The 17324-nt window shown below is 41.0% G+C and overlaps 1 protein-coding gene across 1 annotated transcript in view; it reads left to right on the top strand.

The window, feature by feature from the left end:
• Nucleotides 1-17324, top strand: part of EP300 (E1A binding protein p300) — a 61997-nt gene that overhangs the window by 27145 nt on the left and 17528 nt on the right. Inside the window, exons 4-20 of the mRNA XM_064420122.1 lie at nt 93-354; nt 1110-1223; nt 2141-2377; nt 4838-4931; nt 5261-5395; nt 5782-5899; nt 6397-6571; nt 6958-7035; nt 7887-7996; nt 8509-8664; nt 9724-10167; nt 10653-10841; nt 11751-11907; nt 12449-12567; nt 13774-14013; nt 14563-14651; nt 17106-17186. Of these exons, the coding sequence (XP_064276192.1) occupies nt 93-354; nt 1110-1223; nt 2141-2377; nt 4838-4931; nt 5261-5395; nt 5782-5899; nt 6397-6571; nt 6958-7035; nt 7887-7996; nt 8509-8664; nt 9724-10167; nt 10653-10841; nt 11751-11907; nt 12449-12567; nt 13774-14013; nt 14563-14651; nt 17106-17186 (2798 nt within the window). The remainder of the gene's footprint in view (nt 1-92; nt 355-1109; nt 1224-2140; nt 2378-4837; nt 4932-5260; nt 5396-5781; nt 5900-6396; nt 6572-6957; nt 7036-7886; nt 7997-8508; nt 8665-9723; nt 10168-10652; nt 10842-11750; nt 11908-12448; nt 12568-13773; nt 14014-14562; nt 14652-17105; nt 17187-17324) is intronic.

Raw genomic sequence — 17324 nt, 5'->3', positions numbered from 1 at the left:
TTGGACTTTCTCTTATATTGCTGTTGACTTGCTAAATAAATTATTTTCAGAAATAGATTTATTTCCAGGAATTTGTTTTTCACCTCCTTCAGGGCCAGCAGCAGGCTCCCCAGGTGCAGCAAGCTGGGATGGGGCCGGCAGCTTCTCAAGGAATGGGGTCTGGAGCACCGACAGCAGATCCAGAGAAGCGCAAACTCATTCAGCAGCAGCTCGTTCTCCTCTTGCATGCTCACAAGTGTCAGCGCCGAGAGCAGGCCAACGGGGAGGTGCGCCAGTGCAACCTCCCGCATTGCCGAACCATGAAGAATGTCTTGAACCACATGACACACTGTCAGGCGGGCAAATCTTGCCAAGGTAAGTGGGGGAGTGGTTATGTAAATGTGGTCGACGTTTTAGGATGGAGAAGGGCTCCTAGAAAGAGATGGACTAGTGGGTGACTTGGGAAATAAGTTAAAGAAATTCTGTCTTATTTGCTTAAGACGGGGAATTGTAAGCAACTTCTGAGCCTCTAAAGTTTAGGCAAGTTAGAGGGGACAAGATACAACAAAGAGAGGAGTAAAAATCTTTTGCCTAACTTTGTAACTCATGGTAAAACCTTTTAGATTCTGCCTTTTTTTAAAGGTAGGCATAAGCCGGGAATCTGCAAATAGGAGTCTACCTGTCTTTCTTAAACAGAAGAGATGAATCTTGAGCAATTCCAAGCCATGAATTTGACTGCTACTGGCACTTGCAACCTCTCTCTGTCCCACTAAAATATAATCTGCCTTGTCTCATCTGGATTGTGCCAGTTGTTGACATCTCAGTTGCTTGGCACAGTCTGCCTGGTACCTGAGCTAGATGCAGTTATCCTTCAAGACGTGGAGACGTAGGCTTGGGTGTATCACATGGGGTTTTCGACTAGGCTTTGGTTGAGCCAATACTGCTAGAAGAAATCGGGCTACATTTTCAGGGCTAGTGAGTGCTGAACTACTTCAAATAATACTTTATTGGCTTCTGTAGATATAGGTGTGTGCACTGAGAGAAAATGCTGCTCTCTACCCAGTTTATGATGACCATGTGGAGATACTGGGAGCAGTTTGTAAATGCTTTTCATTTCTTCTCTTTGTCAGTGGCACATTGCGCATCTTCCCGACAAATCATCTCGCACTGGAAGAATTGTACAAGACACGATTGTCCTGTATGTTTGCCCCTCAAAAATGCTGGGGACAAAAGAAATCAGCAATGTAAGTCTACTGGGGAATTCTGTGTGTTGAATAAACCATAAAATGCATGTTGAGAGTTAAACTTTCTTGTACCTAGATGGTGGTGGTGATGCTTTCAAACCTGGGAACATGTTAATGTGATTTTTCTCTTGTTTTAATCTCAGAGTATTTTTCTGGCTTTGATTGCTAGTGTTTATGAAAGCTTTCTAACTTTATTGTATTTTTCTATCAAGAAGAAACGTATGGGTAAGGGTGAAACAAATCACAGCTCTCTCAGCCAAATGGTTGTCTTTTCATTGCTGCTTCTTCCAGCTGGACGGTTTCTGGAGACAGATGTGCGCGCGCACGCACATAGTGTCATTTCAGCCCCGATACTTGGTTCTTTTCTTCATTCTTTGTTTGCATCAGATGTCACTTCCCCTTTCTCCTTGTGTCCCCTTGGTCTCTCTGACAAAATGTTTGGCCAGATTTTTGTCATTGTGTTACCTGTATGGGGTTCATTTCCTCCCTTATGTAGCCTCTTATGACTAATGTGAGTTATTTCTTGGTTTAAGAAAACTAAAAAAAACCCAAAAAACAAAAAGGGCAGAAAAGGTGTTACAATGGCTGGTGGAAAACTGTATGTACAGTTCTGCCTTTCACCTCTGTGACATGGTGTGCCTCTGTTTTCAGTTTGAAGCAAGCAGATGTGTCCTAAATACTTGAGAGTGGGATTTCCTCTGAGCAGCCCAAAGGGAAAAAACAGCATGTTGAATTGGCTGGTTGGGTCAAAATTTGTCTCTCTGTTTCGTGACGGGCTTTTCAGATCTGTTCCCTGCATGCTTCCAGAAGGAGATGTTTTAGCTCTGAGCAGCCAGTGCACTCTGTCTGTCCCTGTATTGGTGGGCCTCTGGCTGCCTCCTGCTCTCTCTAACTCCGTGTGTGTCTCTCTCTCGCAGCGCTGCTGGGCGGAGCTGCGGTGGGACTTGCCAATACCGGCTCAGTGGGCGTGGGGCAGCAGACAACGCCCAGCATTAACACTACCAGTCAGATAGACCCCAGCTCCATCGAGAGAGCCTACGCAGCCCTCGGACTGACCTATCAAGGCAACCAGATGCAGACACAGCCCCAGGCTCAAGTGAAGAATCAGCAACAGGGACAGTCACCCCAGAGCCTGCGCCCTATGAATCCTATGAGTAAGTTTATCTGTTAGTGTTAAAATGCAAACTGCAGGCAACTTCCCCATGCTACATCTAATGCAAATTTTCTCAACCTACTAGCTTAATACTGCTAGATAATTTGCAAAAGGTAGGGCTTTGTGATATTTTAGACTTGAAATAGCAACTTACTCAGTGGAACAGGAACATTAGAGGGCCCAGGTGCCCTTCTCCTGGAAAACAAATTCTCTGGAAAAACTAGTTTCTTTGTAAAAATGATAATTTTTCAAGGCTTTTTTTTTCTTTATAATTGTACTGTAATGCAAATTTCAGACTGTTGGGGAGTTTTTAATTGGATATACAGGCATTGGAATGCCAGCATTCAGGGATACTTCCCTGTCACTCAGATTTCAGCATTTTATATTTGTATCTCAGATATGTAAAGTTTAAGAAATGAAGAATAGTAAATAACTGACATCCTCCTTGAATCCTGTCATGTGATCTCACATAGCACTAAATTGTCTAAGTGGCTTATAGCAGCATCGTAGGATTAGGTAACAATTTAAATTCAAAGAGCACTTAATCATAACCTGGCCATAAATTATGTCAAATGAAGTCATCTTTAACCACCAAATCTAAGTTTGATAATTTGAGATTACATCACTGGAGCTTTTCTCACTCTTAGCTGTTTGCTTGAGTTGCATAAGTAGATGTGGCTTTTTTAGCGGAAAAGAGGAAAGAGGAGCTGGTAGTGATTTGTCACAGGCTCGTATGGGATTGTAGTGGTGGTGCCTGTGTGTCCCAGGAGAAGCTTGTGTGCAGAATGAGAGATTGGTGCAGAAACACACAAACTGCAGCCTGAAACCAACTGCTACTTTGCTCTGCAAAGGGAATGCTGCTCCTGAGTACTCAGGAAAAGGCTGCTGGGTAGAGTAGATTTTAATGAGATGATTTGCCCTCACAGATTGCATGTGACTGCAAGTTTTAACTTTACTTCTAGTGTACCTTACCTTTGAAAACAGAGTAAAGGACAAGATTCCTGAGAGCTTAGTCTTAAAACAATTAGATTTAAATAATATGATTTTCTATTGTGCCTTAGAGTCTTTTCTGAAGCAAAAATTTTTTTTTTATGTACATAATTACTTATAGACAGTGTTTCGTCTGTGCATTCCTTGCAGAACAGTGGGCATTCTTTGTACAACTGCTAAGAAAATCCAGTGAAATGGAATTGAAAAAGGTCTTGGAGTGTGAAGAACTACAGCTTAATGTAGAAAGGACAAGCATGGATAGTGTAGATGTAGTTTTCCACCATGTTTGACTGGTTCTGCCTTATTAGGAGTGGGTAGCTGAGGAGGGAATTACAACAGGTGAGATAGGAATTCCCAGGTCATGGCCTACAGGACAACAGGGCTTGTTTAGGAGAAATAGCAGGATTTGATGAGCACTGGTATGTGAAAAGATGTAGTCCTAAGTTGTTCAAACAAGTGGTGGGCTTTGACAGTTGAAAAAGGGAGAGTTAAGGTAAAGGTTGACTGTTGTCTTGCACGCCAGTGTGCTTTCAGATGACAAAGAGGATTTGGGAGGAAGAAAAGGACTAAAGGAAAGGAGATTTGGAACAGATTTGTGAAAAATCAGTTAAGTACTTGGTTGTGATATTAGGGGTATGTATTAGGCTCGATATACTTAATTTCAGTGAGCTTCTCCTGTATGCAGTGTGTAATTTTGCTTGAAATATAGATTCTGTAGGATTCAAATGTCCTAAATACACATGAAGCTTGGTAATGGTTTTCATGGTACTTGCAGCTTCACAAAATGATGTGTTTGGAAGCTCCAGACAGAAATATACTGCATTTTTCTTTACTAATTGAGAGGTAACTGTAGTGTGTGAAGAAAACAGGCAATTTTTATGGTGATTAAGATTGGGTATGATTCAGAAAACCAGATTTTGTTACGCAACAAATTAGAGGTGTTTCCTGCAAAGGATTGTCAGATTTTCCTTCTTACAAGCATTGGAGTTAGAAGTAGGATCATTAAGTATGTAGTGAGTGAGAAAGGACCTTAACTGATGTAGGTGGTAGCTGGTGTTTTAAGTTTTTGAAGCCACTGTGAATATATATCCCAAGATTCTGAATTAAAAAATACCCAACTGCTTCTAAACAAAAAAGCAGAAGTGGTTGGACTCTTTCATTAGAGAATTACAGGAAAGGACTCTGGAACATAATATTTGCAGCAAATTGAAATCACTTGTTTGCTGGTAAGTTCAGGAAGATGTGCAGAGGAGTAATGGGATTGATGCTTCACTTGGAGGTCACCAGTGTTGGGTTTTGGGCTTTTTCTAAATTTGTAAAAGAAAGGGGGGTAAAGACAGCAATGGATAATTAAATTCCCTTCACAAAAGTCCAAGTACTTGGAAGTCTAAACCCTTGTTATTGCTGAACAGTTACTCATTTTGTGTGGTAAATGGGCTCTTCATTTTTTCTGTATTCTTCTGTCTTCTAGGTGCAAATCCAATGGGAGTGAATGGAGGAGTAGGGGTTCAACCTCCTAATCTGCTGCCTGACTCAATGTTACATTCAACCATGAATTCTCAAAAGTAAGTTTGAATCCTTTGTACCCCAGTGATTTTGTTTTGATCTCATGGCACTTCTTGCATAAACAGTGGAGTAAATGCCATTGATGGCTATCTCTCCCTTTGGATTTTGTAGCTTTTGTTGCAGTTTTCCAAGTCCTTGGGTAGAACAGCATGTACTTTCACTGCGTTGTTTGGTGTGTGTGTGTGCAACTATTTCTGCAGTTTGTCCATTGATTAGGGAATGGCTGAACTAGCACTTTGTCCTAACATTATTCTAAAAGAGGCCATGACTGTAAGATGATTAAGCTGGGGCTAGACTTTCACACTCAATTCTTGCTCTGTTTTTGAAGCCCCATGATGAGTGAAAGCGCCAATGTTGCCAGTTTGGGAGCCATGCCAACAGCTCAACCATCCAATACGGGAATTCGAAAGCAGTGGCATGAAGACATTACTCAGGATCTCCGAAACCACCTTGTTCATAAATTGTGAGTAGCTAATATCAAAACTATCTCCTGTTAGGTGAGCTGCTGCCCCAGAGGTGTATTGGAGGCAGAGGGGTTGCAGTAGGAAGCCTGACTTGCGGAGCTAGAGGGCCAAGGAGTGAGTTTTGTCAGGATGCATGGAGAAGGGAAAGCAGAAGCCAAAAGATGGAGCTGGATCTGCTGGTTTGGGGCTGTTGTCTTGGAAATTTCTCACTCCATGCTCAAGGCATCTACAAACATCTACTGCCCCTGGAAGAAGTAGCAGTAGCTGCAGTCTGTCAGCAAATTTGCTTGCTGCTTTGTGTTCAAACCACTGGGGTTAATAATGGTCTGGAAGCATTCTAATCACTTGCATGCATTTCTTTAATATTTTTTTTCTTCCTGCTCAGAGTCCAAGCCATATTTCCTACTCCTGACCCTGCAGCACTGAAGGATCGACGTATGGAGAATCTGGTGGCATATGCTCGGAAGGTGGAAGGGGATATGTATGAATCAGCAAACAGCAGGGTGAGATGCCAGCCCCTGTTGTCTAGATCTGTGTATTTCTACCTTGATCCTATGCTGACTGGGAGGAAGAGGAATGAAAGCACAGATAGAATTTCCAAGCTGAGGAAACAAGTGTTAAGGGGCTACTGGATGGGATCTAGGAACCAACCAGTTGAAGGCTGCTGCCTGGGTGTGCCAGGAGTTGACATGTGCTGTGCCTGAGACTTGTCACAGTCCCCCAAGGCAATGTTGAAGCTCTTCACTGTGATTGTCCCAGAGAAGTGGTGGACACAAGATAAATATCTGGTATTGGTCTGATAATTGAGAGCAGTGCCCTTAGCATTGCCCCTTTTCCCCCTCCTGTCTGTCTGATAGTCCCTGCAAAGGGGAAGACACCTCCCACCCCAAACCAAAAATGTGTGTCTAAGGCTGCTTTGCAAGTTTGAATCACTGGGACCAGTTGCCTTTTCCTAATGTGTGTCTCATCTCCTTTCTTGGCTTTTATTCCTCCCCAACAGGCAGAGTACTATCACTTGCTAGCAGAGAAGATCTACAAGATTCAGAAAGAGTTGGAGGAGAAACGAAGAACCAGGCTGCAGAAGCAAAACATGATCCCAAGTGCTCCAGGCATGCCACAAGCTCCCATGAATCAAGGGCCCAATATGGGACAGCCACAGCCAGGAATGTCTGCAAGTAAGAACCTTTGGGTTGCTGATCACCTGGTGCAGGAAATCCTGTGTCATTTCAGTAGTGTGGTGACCATTTTGCTGTTCATGGGTACCTGACTTGTTTGTGAGCTACTGTTCATTGTTGTACCTTGATAACATGCTTCAAATTTGTCCCCCGTTTCTGAAAGCTGACTAAGTCAGAGAATATTTCTGTCACTGGAATGTACTTCTATTTTCAAGGAAGTTCTTGAGTTTGCCTCACTTTGAGGATTCTTTAATAATGTTTATATATACTGTATATACTTTCTTTATACATTAGTTTTAATATATAATTCTCACTAAAATGTTTGGTGGATAAATCCTGGTGGTCTTCTGAATAATACTATCTTTTTTCAATGTCTTTTTTTGCAGATGGTCCTCTTCCTGACCCAACCCTGATACGTGCCAATGTGCCAAACCAGATGATGAATCGCATGCAGGCACAGACAGGTAAATATTTGAAGAAAATTTGCTAATTTTAAAGAGTTTTTAAAGGAATTTTTAAAGATTTTTAAAGGAATCTTGGATTTGGACAGCTCTTACTGAAGCATCAGAGACCTTGTATCATGTGCAGTTTTTACATTTGGTTAAGAAAATAGCTATCTATATTGCATAATTCGTACATAATTATACAATAAATAGAAAACACTATCTCTGGTAGCATTTTGTCTTGTGATTGTGAGCTGCACATTAGCTGCTGCTTTGTTAAATAAAGAGCTTGATGCTTTTGGAATTTCTGATCATGTGTGCATAGGATGGTGGAATCAGTCAAACATGGTGAGCCCAGCCAGCTCAGGTGAGGACATGTTGGAGGCAGAGGGAATGTGGTGAGAATTACTGCTCAGAAAAAAATGGCAGAACCTTTGTTAGATGTGTTATAGCCAACATGCAAAGTACTTGAAGTTAAGATACAGTTTGAGATTCAGTAAGCGAATTTCTAACACATAATATTTCTAACACATAAATAATGCAACTCTCTGTGGAAAGTTGATCTTCAGCAGCAGGTGTGACAATCAGTGTTTGTCATGTGTTACAGTAGTTCTCAAACTTAGAGTTCTAATAACAGTGGAAACAGATGTCTGGAGTGGGGAAAAGCTGGTCTGTATTCTGAAAGAGTAGGTAACTTGAACACTGTTTAAAATTATTTCATGTAACTAGTTAATAGAAGACAATATTTGATTGGAGGCTGGTTGCTGGAAAGCAAAATCAAAGAAACAGCATTTCTTCTCCAAATATTGCATGGTGCCTAAAGAAGATTTCAGGACTTTGTTTACACGTGTTTTTTTGGCACAAATTCACAGGAATGAATCAGTTTGGCCAGATGAACATGCAGCTGTCACCGATGGGACCCCGACAAACCCCTCCTCTTCAGCACCCTGGACAGCTAAGTCAGGCCGGGGCCATGAACCAGGTCAGTGTGCCTTCCCTCCAGGGTTGAGTTCACAGGCTTGCTTCTCTTGTCTGTGGTTTCCATAAAATCAATAAATAAAAGAAATTTGCAAATAAATCAACTTCTTCATTCTCTTGGCCCTTTGGTTTCTGTCTTCTGCTTCTCTTCTAAGATCTGCCTGGTATATAGTAAATCTTTAGATATTTGTGGTAAAAATTGCCTAAAAAATAATTGGAAGTGGCTTTTTGTTGCATTGTTAAAACAAGGAACTAAAATGAATCTTAAGTCACAGTCCCAATCTGAAATCAATATCCTTTTACTTAGCTTTCAAGAGAAATCATCATAAATTCTGTCTTTTGGGGGCAGCTATAAGCAGGCTTTTTACGTTGTATCCTACAGATAAGTGGCAAGCATCAACTTCTACAACAAGATAAATGTTTTTATTTTTTTGTTTTGTTGTTTTCTCTTTTTTTGGAAAATGTTATGAAGGTGTATGCACATTGTGTGAAATGAGTTGCTTTCTTTTCCACCAGATGGGATTTCCTTCACGTATGCAGCAACCAGGAGTTGGCCAGCCTTCTGGTCAGAATCAATTTCTGCAACAGACTCAGTTCCCTGCTTCTTCCCCGGGAATGAACACAGCGAGCATGCCTATGACTCAGCCTGGCAATCAGACACCAGTATCTCAAGTAAGTTGCTGATTTCTTGACGTGGTGTCAGTGACCTTTGTCATAAACTGGTTATGATTGTTCAGTTTGTAGTAGTGGAGAACAGCTTGTTTCCTTGAGAGACTTTTAGAATTAAAATCAACTAAATTAATTTATCAAGACTTTTCATTTTCCTGTTGTAGCACTGGGAATGGCAAGGGTGAAATATTGTTGACTTGTTCTCAGGCTTAAATTTAGGTGTTAGAGAGGAACTGTTTTAGGTTTGTTTTTATGGAACAAAGAAGAAATTGTGACTCAGCATGCAGTACTTAAGATTCTCTTGCTGAACAGTGAAGCAGCAGAGCCTGAGAAATTAAGAGGTGGTAGAATAAGTCATAAAAAGGCATGTCTGTCCAGGCCTGTGTGGTGCTGCCTCTGGGGGATTAAGAGGGTTATCTCTACTGAAGATCTGAACTTACAGTCTAGCAGTTTCCTTTCTGTCCTCTCCCTCTCCCTTTTCAGCAAGAACCTTTCAGGCCAGGAAGAAGTAGGGAACGTCAGTTTGCTTCTCATTGATGCTTCTTCCTAGTTTGCAGGCAAGATTATTGTGGAGTTAGTTTTTTATCTTGACCAATACATTTTTTTTTTGTAATTTTATAATGGTAGAGTTACAGCTGTACTTATTTGTGATGATAAATTCAGTTTCTAATCTTGGGGGTGGAGGCATGGGTGCACACTGTGTTTGAATGCAGTTTTTCACTGTGGTGCATTGTCCCATATTCAGGATGTACAAATCTGCAGTTTAGAAAGAAATGTTTTGCGAGCCGGGAGTGTGTAGGTGTGCCATTCTTTAAGTGTATCAACAAGTATATGTTATTCTATTGAAACTTCTCTAAGAGAGATGAATCAACTATAAAACAGCCTTATGTTTGTGTAGAACAAAATAAATCAAGGAGACCATTTCTGCTTTTGAAAGTTTATAAGTGAAGCAGATGGTTTGTCACGTTTTTAAAGTACGCAGTGGGAAAGCAGACATTTGACAGTCATTTCTCTTGCTTTTCTATTCCAAATCACTGCATATGTGTACCTGTTTTCCCACAGGCACAAATGACCAGCGCTTCCTGTCCTGTGAACTCTCCTGCAATGGCTCCAGGTTCTCAAGGGAGCCATATTCACTGCCCACCTCTTCCACAGCCTCCCATGCACCAAAATTCTCCTTCTCCGGTACCTAGCCGAACCCCAACACCTCACCACACGCCCCCAGGCTTGGGATCACAGCAACAGCAGGCGGCAGCAGCTGCTGCCACCGCTGCCCCCACACCTGCTCCTCAGGCAATGCCACCTGGACCGCAGTCCCAAACTATGCACCCCCCTCAAAGGCAGACTCCAACGCCTCCACAGGCACAGCTGCCTCCACAAGTCCAGCCTCCGGTTCCAGTCACCCCTTCTGCAGAGCAACAGCAGCAGCCCTTGTCACAGCAGAGCACGACTGCCTCTGTTCCCACACCAACAGCACCGCTGCAACCTCAGCACCCCACAACACCTGTAAGGAAATACTTTATTGTGCTTTCCCTGCAAATGTTTGTGTGTAAGGTTTCGTTGTCTGTTGTGTGCTCCTGGCATGTTTAATATTAAAATAGGGGGTTTTTTGTATTTGGGGAGTAAACTTTTTTCATCAAGTCTGTAGATCATCTGCTGTTTCCAGAGAGGAAGTGTTTTACAGAATTCTTGTACATGTTTTGAAATTCACTTTGAAACACGGGTGAGGTTTTTGGTTACTTTAACATATGCATAGTACTTATACTATAGAGGAAACAATGCCGTTTTCTGTAGACAAGGCCTTCTAGTGCATGCCTCTGATACATGTTTTCCAATAGCTGAGGTTGTGGGACCACTGTATTATTCAGAAAAACAAATAGAAGGACTAGAGTGCTTTTAAATTCCATGGAAATGTAGCATAGGTAAAACACAGATCAGAAAAGGAAAATAGGTTCATTAGAAACCACTTTGTAATGTGTTTGTTCCTTCAGCTTTCACAGCCAGCTGTGAGCATTGATGGGCAGGTATCCAACCCCCCATCCACCAGCAGCACAGAGGTGAACTCTCAGCAGACTGTTCCAGAACAGCAGCAGCCACCCTTGCAGGAAGTGAAAATGGAGATTAAAGCAGATGAAGGGGAACCAGAACAAACAGAGCTGCAAATGGAGGAGAAATCTGAGGTGAGATTATTGACTAGATGTTGGGTAGAATACCTTCATCCAGTACTGCTGGATGCTTTCTGTCATTCCTTTCAGAATTCAGTGAGAGCTGTAGGTGCTACCTTCAGCTGCTGCTGCAGATTTGTGTGTTGTTTTTTGTCTTATTCCTAAAGAAGGGTCTGTTTTCTGGTGAAATTGTGGTACTAGAAGTCAGTGGCCACAGAAAGGACCATTATAATGTGGTTGCTATGAAGCTTTGCTTTGGTAAATGCCAGTGTGAGGGTGCACTCGGGTCAGTCCTACAGCTGTTAAAATAGCAGATACCAGCAGGAGGGGAAATGGCTTCAGGTTGTGCCAGTGGAGGTTTAGATTGGATATTAGGAAAAGTTTCTTCACTGAAAGGGTTATCAAGCATTTGAACAGGCTGTCCAGGGAAGTGGTTGAGTCACCATTCATGGAAGTGTTTAGATGATGTGGAGAGGTGGTACTTTAGGATGTGGCATAGCAGTGGACTGGGCAGTGCCACATTAATATTAGACTTAATCTTAAAGGTCTTTTCCAACCTAAATGATTCTATATGTACATGATGGGCTGCTTTACTGGGCTTTGACAACTTGTCACTGAGGACAGCCGGGAGTGTGGCTGCCAGTCGCATCATCCTGGCAGCTCTGCTGTATGAGAGGCTGTTAGAACTGCCTGAAGAGCCACCCGTGTGTCTCCTTGCAGCTCAGAACTCGTTAGCAGCTCATCAATGCTGCTATGCAGTGTTTGAAGATGCATTCTTCGAACACATTTGCTCACGTTTTAGGCCAGTTTTGACTACAAAGGAGATAAAAGAGTGGGTGGGCAGCATGACCGATAGGTTTAAAGGACAGAAATGTGGATGGGTGACCAGTAGATTTAAGTGACAGGCTCCAAACTGCTTTCCAGGCTAAAGTAGAGCCAGTCGTGGAGGAATGTAAACCAGACCCAATGGAGCAAGAAGAGAAGAAACCTGAAATTAAGACTGAAGTACCAGAGGGGGAAGAAAGACCTACTACTCCAGCAACTCAGTCTTCTCCAGCAGCTGGGCAGTCTAAGAAAAAAAGTAAGCAGAAAGACTGTTTTTACTTAAATTCACTGCATCTCCCTAGAGAAATCTCTGCAGAGGAAAAAAAAACTGGGCTTTCCTTTTTGGTACTTAGTGGATTATGTGGTACTTATATGGATTGTTCCTTGTGGCTTTTGGACAAAAATATCTAATAATACATGTGCTTATAATTGGCTTTGGGCAAGTTCTTTAAGCCTTTAGAGTTAGACACTAAGCCATAGTAAAATTGTCAATACAATGGAGATTTGAAATACTCAGTTACAGATTCTCTAGACAATTTTTTTTCTTGGGGCCTCCAAGAGGGAATGTGTCTGGAATGTGAACCATCTCTACTCATCAATGCCATCTTATGATTGCCTTTTCTTCAGGTGATCATTTTAATATCCTCCTTGGGACTCAGTGCTGCAGAGGATAAACAAGCCATGCTTAAGTACCTTAAACCCACTGTCTGTCTTTTTCCACAGACATCACATTTTCTAGCAGGTTTCTTCCTTCCAGCTCTTTCTGCTATCTTTCTAACGTTGATTGTTTTCCAAAGTTTTCAAGCCAGAAGAGTTGCGGCAGGCACTTATGCCAACACTGGAGGCACTTTACCGTCAGGATCCGGAGTCTCTTCCATTTCGACAGCCTGTGGATCCTCAACTACTAGGAATTCCTGTGAGTGTCTTAGCAAGATAATTTCCTGGTTTTGATTCAAAACTACTGTATTCTGACATAGCTGTTTGAGAGCAGCTTATATCTGTCTTCTTAACGTCTTCATATTAATGTGTTTGGAGAGGTTTAACTTAGGCAGTGGAACATACAAGGTCTGACTTGGGGAAGTTTGTTTTGTTCTGTGTTCCTTTTGCTAAATAAGCAGATATAGCATGCACTGGAATGATTTACCAACAGAACCCCAGGGCTGTATGACCTTTTTATGGTTGTTGCTTCATGTTGTGGTGCTCTTCTTGCTGAATTTCATAATTGTTCTTCATCATGTGTAAATCTTTTCTAAAGATGTGGGAAATTAGGCAGATAAAACCCACTTAAAATGTCCATTAATGATTGTTATTTGTTATAGGAAAGGAAGAAACAATTTAAGTTAGAGGTTTGTTTACATTAAATTTTCTGCTTGTTTTAGAGTTGTCTTGAGAAGACAACTATCATTCAGGGATCTGTGTTTTTAAACTCTCTGAATTGACCACACAAGTTTACAAAATACAAACAAATACATAGATGTAGAAGTCCTTTTTAGGTGCTTCAGGCTATGTTTTTTGCCTGAAAGAGTAATTTGCTATTGCTGTGGGGGGTTTAAGGCAGATGCTGCAAAATTTCAAGGCCTCCTGTATTGCAAGCATTTATACACTTGCTAATATTTTTAACAAGCTTTCAGTTGACTGTCATTCTGCAGACTTTTGTAGATGTTGCACTGTAATCAATGGTGGATTGGAAAAAGGCATTCTTTAGAGACATAAGCTTTATCATAAAGTTGGGGGTTTTTTTGTTAGGTTTTCTGGGCTACTGAAAACAGTCACTTTATAATAATGTTCTTGTGCAAGTATTTGGATCACTATGACTGCAAAAACATTGGCATTTTCTACTATTTGTAATACTTGTTTTGCTGATTAAAATTAGAGTGACTTGATTTCATTAGTTATGAATGAGCAACAGCACCTGAGAAATAAAGGAATAATGAAAAGAAAGCACTGGGGAACTATATGGTGTTACTTAGGGATTGCATTCTGTGTGTGACAAGCAGTTTGACAATCAAGTCAGGGAGGAACCTGTTTTTCTTGATGAGAATTTATAGGCTGAGAATGCACATGCTGTCAGATTACAACATAGTTCTCTAGGAGAGTTTTGATGTGCTGCCTTTTCTTGCAGGATTATTTTGACATAGTGAAGAACCCCATGGATCTCTCTACTATCAAGAGAAAGCTGGACACAGGACAGTATCAGGAGCCATGGCAGTATGTAGATGACATCTGGCTCATGTTCAATAATGCCTGGTTGTATAACCGCAAAACATCCCGGGTATACAAGTACTGTTCCAAACTGGCAGAGGTGTTTGAGCAAGAAATTGACCCAGTTATGCAGAGCCTTGGTTATTGCTGTGGAAGAAAGGTAAGAAAGTAAAATATCTTCAGTCTGTTTCTTGCTTCCTTGAACTGAAGGGGTAAAATATAGCAGTTGCAGTTGTTATTGGTTATGGTGTGTCAAAAATTTCTAAAGTTTACCAGGATGTAGCAATCCTGAATAATTGAATTTGAGCATTTTGTGGATCTTCTAATTCTATCTAGTCCTTAAATAATCTATTTGTATGTAAGCCCTTGGGGGAAAACAGCCAGCAACAGAAGGCTTATTTTGTTTAGGACAAACTTTTGCTATTGCAAATTAAACAGGTGTGTTTTTATTCCTTCAGAAGTTCTGTATTTCACTGTGTATTGAAATTCTGTTTCCCTTGTTTTGATGTGCTTTCTCTTTGGAGAAGAGTTAACTTGAGAATAACAGCCCACTCAAGGTCTTTTGTGACTAGCACTTTGTACACTTTGCTGTACAGAGAGATCTGTGCACAGAGTAAGGTGGAAGTGTTCACTGTCTGGGTCACACTTGCTTCCCATGGAGAGCAAGTGAAAATGTGTGAGTACTAAGGGAACCCATTCCTCTTTGCAGTTGGAGTTCTCGCCACAGACTTTGTGTTGCTATGGCAAACAGCTATGCACCATCCCTCGAGATGCCACTTACTACAGTTACCAGAACAGGTAAGGAAAACTCAGCTGATGCAGTTTTGTGCATGCTGCAATCAATCTGTTACAGGCATGCATGTATTTACATAGACACCCTCTTTATATGTGTACACCTTTATGTTTTAAGATAAAATTTTTTGCTGGAAGTGCTCTTGAATAGTTTGCCTTGTGTGCTAATAATTATTTCTTTGAGCAGAAGTTCACTGCAGCCTTTGCTCTTCCCTCCTTTGTTTGCAGAAATGTGATGTCTTACTACATTTTGATCCTGCATTTAATTAAATCTTCAATTACCTGCAAATCATATGTACAAGTCTTGCTTTTACTTCCTACTGTGCAGCAGTATTTTTCATGCAGAACACTGAGCAGACTATGCAGAAGGTGTATTAATGCTCATAATACATATAGGTTTTGGCAATATGTCTTGTGAGCATTTGGTCTTTGGTTTATCTTGTGATTTTAATGCCAAAGAGCAAACTTACTTCTGTATTGCACATCTTAACTGGAAGATCTGTGTGTTCAGATCTTCAGCAGATTGATGCTTGCTTTTTCTCACAAAGTTTCTTAAAGGGAATTGTCTTGGCAGTAGCTATCAGTAGCTCTGTAAAATGCTGGCCCTTCTGCAGCTCTTTTGAGTATCCTTTTTTACTTGGAGTTTATTAAAGGATTTAAACTTACTTGACTTCTGAAAGGAGGTTTCTTGCTAGTCATCTCTGAAGGTCATCTCTGGGGAAGTGAGGCAGGAAGAAACAGGCAAACACAGGTTTTAACATTCCCAATTCCCTTGCCTGTCATCAGAATTAACCTATTAGAGCAGAGAATTGCATAACTCCAAGATCCATCAATTTATTTAGTTCCTGCTCTCCATTCATTCCAAAACCTCAAACAAACAAAAAAAACAGCCCCAAAACAAACCAGAACGACAAAAACATGAAGGATTTTACCTGAAAGCCAAAATTTTCCAAGAATTTTAGTTTCTTTAAGCACCTGGTCAGATGAAAGCAATCAAAGATTATACAAGTTACATCTTAACCTTTTAAAACTTCATAAAGGTTTATAGCAGCAAATTGTGTTTTTTAAGCTTCTCCTGCTTCTTCAGTCCTGTAATACCCCACAATAGCTACTGCAGTTGTAGACTTGCATGTAGAGTAGAGCTTGTCATGTCATGTCAGTATCTTCTGCTCGTCCATAGGCAAATACTAGATGAACCAAAAGACTGTTGCTCAGGAATCTGACATTTGACGTGTTTGCAAATGTTAGAAGGGCATGTTTGTAACAGGTGCCTATGTGTGACTTGGAGATTACATCATGTATACAGATGCATATATCTATAGATTGAAATGTATAATTCCAGAAGTACTGTTCTCTGCATTATCTCAGATGAAAACTGGGAAAGGAGGTTGAGACTTGTCTTTTTAGCCTAACAGTTGCTAATAACATAGATTAGTGTGGCTTTATAATGAACTTGTTCAAGTTTTTTTATTTCTATTTTTAGTTTTCTTGTGCACTCAATTAGCATGTCTTATAATGGAGAAGCCACAGCTTTAGAACATTTTTGAAGGCTAGGGTAGAATCTTGAATTAATCTCTATTTAATTGAAGGACAAATGAAATCTTTCTCTGTAATGCTTACTGTAGTGATGGCTGGACTGTTCTGTGTGCAGACTGGGCTATGGCAGAGTCATATCCATGTAGAACATTATGTGTCTAGTTAATGTTAGTTAACATGGATTTTTACAGTTCTGTTAGCCTGTAAGAATTTTAAGGACAGATTTTATTGTTCCTGAAGTTTCTGGTATTTAGCTTTTCCTTTCAACTGGGAGAGAATTCTGTGATCTTTTAGCATTTACACATTTAAGATGGAAGACTACCTCTCTTCCATTGATCTCCTGCAGATCCTCCTCCCAACAGAACTGCTGTGCTGATGTACAAGTCAGAGTAGCAGTTCCTCCTTCCTTCTGCTCTTTCCCCTGTCTCATTTTAATTCTTTGCTGTACGTGGCATGGATTATTAAAATGAAGAGGGTATGGGTATGCTAAAATGGAATACTCTAATTTGTTTTTATCGTTTGCTGCTTGTGAACCCATTTGAGAGATTTAATGCTAATCTGTGCTTTGCCTTGGCTTTCTGCTTTGTGTTGTCTTGTCTTGCTTCTATGTTTTTGTTTTTGTCCTGCAAACCCCCATTTCTTTGTTTGTGTGTGTGTTATTTTTTTAATTTCTCCTTCATGCTTGTCATTGTCTGCACTTGGCTTTGATTGCGCAAAAAAAAAATCCAAACCAAAAAACCAAACCAACCAAACACAATGTGGGGCCCATAAATCTGCATCATTGAATATCCTTGTCGCCGTTGATGACCTGCTCTCTGCTCCTGTCCCTTCCTTGGCCTGCTGTGATTGGTGGCTCCGTTGCTTGACTTGGGCTGTGTTGTGTGGACGGAGCAGTTCACCCAAATATGGCCTTCTTGCTGACAGGTATCATTTCTGTGAGAAGTGCTTCAACGAAATCCAAGGGGAGAGCGTTTCTCTGGGAGATGACCCATCACAACCTCAAACGTGAGTTATTTGTGTTTGCTTGGGCTGTGCTTTTGTGAGCTGCATCATGGCCTACAGTGCCTTCTGTGGGCAAGAGGGGTTCAGCTCTAGGTTTTTAGGCTTAGTAGAAGGTGGATGATACATCCTTCATAAAAGCCT

This window comes from Passer domesticus, chromosome 5 (assembly GCF_036417665.1).
Source record: "Passer domesticus isolate bPasDom1 chromosome 5, bPasDom1.hap1, whole genome shotgun sequence".
NCBI lineage: Eukaryota > Metazoa > Chordata > Aves > Passeriformes > Passeridae > Passer > Passer domesticus.
This window is presented reverse-complemented; position numbering and strand designations above follow the sequence as displayed.